Source organism: Juglans regia, chromosome 4 (assembly GCF_001411555.2).
Source record: "Juglans regia cultivar Chandler chromosome 4, Walnut 2.0, whole genome shotgun sequence".
Classification (NCBI taxonomy): domain Eukaryota; kingdom Viridiplantae; phylum Streptophyta; class Magnoliopsida; order Fagales; family Juglandaceae; genus Juglans; species Juglans regia.
The window spans coordinates 24,821,286-24,823,385 of NC_049904.1; the positions used below are offsets into that span (position 1 = coordinate 24,821,286).

At 36.7% G+C, this 2,100-nt stretch overlaps 1 protein-coding gene across 1 annotated transcript; it reads left to right on the plus strand.

The window, feature by feature from the left end:
* Positions 1 to 355: 355 nt before the first annotated feature.
* Positions 356 to 1,731, plus strand: LOC118348218 (putative F-box/LRR-repeat protein 23; the record flags this gene model as incomplete). The annotated part of the gene is made up of 3 exons (XM_035689256.1): positions 356 to 630; positions 1,242 to 1,581; positions 1,681 to 1,731. Coding segments are annotated over 3 exons (666 nt in total), but the record flags the coding sequence as incomplete, so codon positions are not given.
* Between the last annotated feature and the right edge of the window lie 369 nt (positions 1,732 to 2,100).

The following is a 2,100-nucleotide window of genomic DNA, read 5'->3' on the forward strand; positions in this document are numbered from 1 at the left end:
GTTGAGTTGCGAGAGCACCATGCATATTGCTATCCGGCCCCCATTCCCAAGCGTCGTCGTTGTTTGCAATGGATACATACTTTTCGAAATTTGGCAGTAAATCAAACGAACACGTGATATTTAAAATGATGGAAGAAACTTAATCGTCAGTGGTGGTTTTGATTTTTCATTAATTTCTATATTTCTCTTCCAGAAGGAACTTTCTTTCTATTTAAGCTAGCAACACTCCCCCACCTTGTGCACGGATTCAGGTAAAACCCCACCAACTTTTCGAGAAAGCAAAACCTCTCAGCAATGGACTCTCCTCCTCCTCCTCAACCTTCCGACCAGTACAGGAATTGGATGAATCTTCCCATTTGATGTGACATCGTCAATACTCCGAAGACTCGACGTCGTCGAGATCCTGACCAGCGCGCAAATGGTGTGCTTGCACTGGTGTAAAGTCTGCAAGGACGCCTCCATATGGCGCACCCTCAACATGGGCCACTACGTGGACTCATGGAGGTACGTGCCCTGCGACCTCAGGAAGATCTGCCGCCGCGCAGTCGATCTCAGTTGCGGCCAGTTGGTGACTAGGATCGAAGTCGGCAGCTTTTGTGACGACGATCTCCTCAAGTACATTACTGAACGGTATTATTATTATTATTTGTTTTTTTTATCAATTTCATTATGTATGTTATAATTCGCATGTTATTTTCTGATATTGTTGTTTGTGATTGATCTGAAAATCCAAGGTTTGAATTATATTTGTACTTATGTTGATGGCTTTTGTTCTTAGTATAATTGGGGATGAACTATATTTTTTAGGGATGCTACTCATAATCCCATACCACATATATATACTTTACATATTTTAGAATTTTTATTTTATTTTATTCTTATTAAACTAATTGAGTTGTTCTACTTATCATCCATACATCACATACTTGTTATGAGAAAAAGATCATATGTATATCCAATAAAATTCTTCCATTGAGACTTTATTCTCTTATACAATTCGCATTCTATATATATATATATATATTGTGGTTGTGGCTCATTTATTTTGCCTTCTTATTATTTTTTTTTAACAGTTCCAGGGAGCTCAGATCCTTTAAATGATCTATATGCTACTAGTGCTTCAGAATTTCAGATGAAGGATGGAGTGAGAACGTTGCTGCAAATATTCCATTTTTATAGGAGCTTGAACTTTCACTCTGTCCTTGGACTATTGAGAAGTTTTTGGAAGCTGTGGGCCGCAGTTGTCCCCATTTGAAATCACTGACATTGAGAAGTGAGGTTAAATGGGACTATCTTTTCAAAGAATGTAATCTTTTCAAAGAGTGTAATCTTTTGGCAGTTGCTATTGCAGAGAACATGCTTGGATTACTCAGCCTCATACTTGATGGGAATAGGCTGACTGATGATGGCGTGCGGGCCATTCTTGACAACGGTTGTCCTCGCCTTCAATCACTGGAAATTCGGCATTGTCACCATGTCACTTTGAAAGGGGATTTTGGAAAAAGATGTTCTGAACGGATCAAAGACTTACGGTTTCATTATTTCAGCCACCAAGAATTTGAGAGAATGCTGGAAGATTGTGTACGTATATCATGGTGACCGACTGCTACCTTCATATTGACAGCTACTTAGAAGACTTTGGTCTTGTTTTGGCAATTGTTCTATCACTCATGTGCACAGGGAGGGGAATGTGGCAGCGCATCAGCTTGCTTGCAACGCTTGGAGGGTTGATAGTATAGAAATGTGGTTTGATAATTAATGTATGTAATTGTTATCTCGAATGAATTAAGATAGTTGTTTTTAACAAGACTTAGGCTACTAATGTTTACTTTCGTGTACTATTCATTATTATTATTACTAAGAATATGTCATAGATACATGCAGCAAACATATATATATATATATATATATTTATATATATGTACGTACATATATATACACACACGTGTGTCTCATAATTTATGCATGTTATCATTACTAAGAATATTATATATGTATTATTTATTTTTATTATTGCTAAGAACACTACAATAAAACTGTTTATTTGTTGTCAATTATTTTCTGCGAAAATGATTATTTCCTGTTAAAATAATTCTGTTT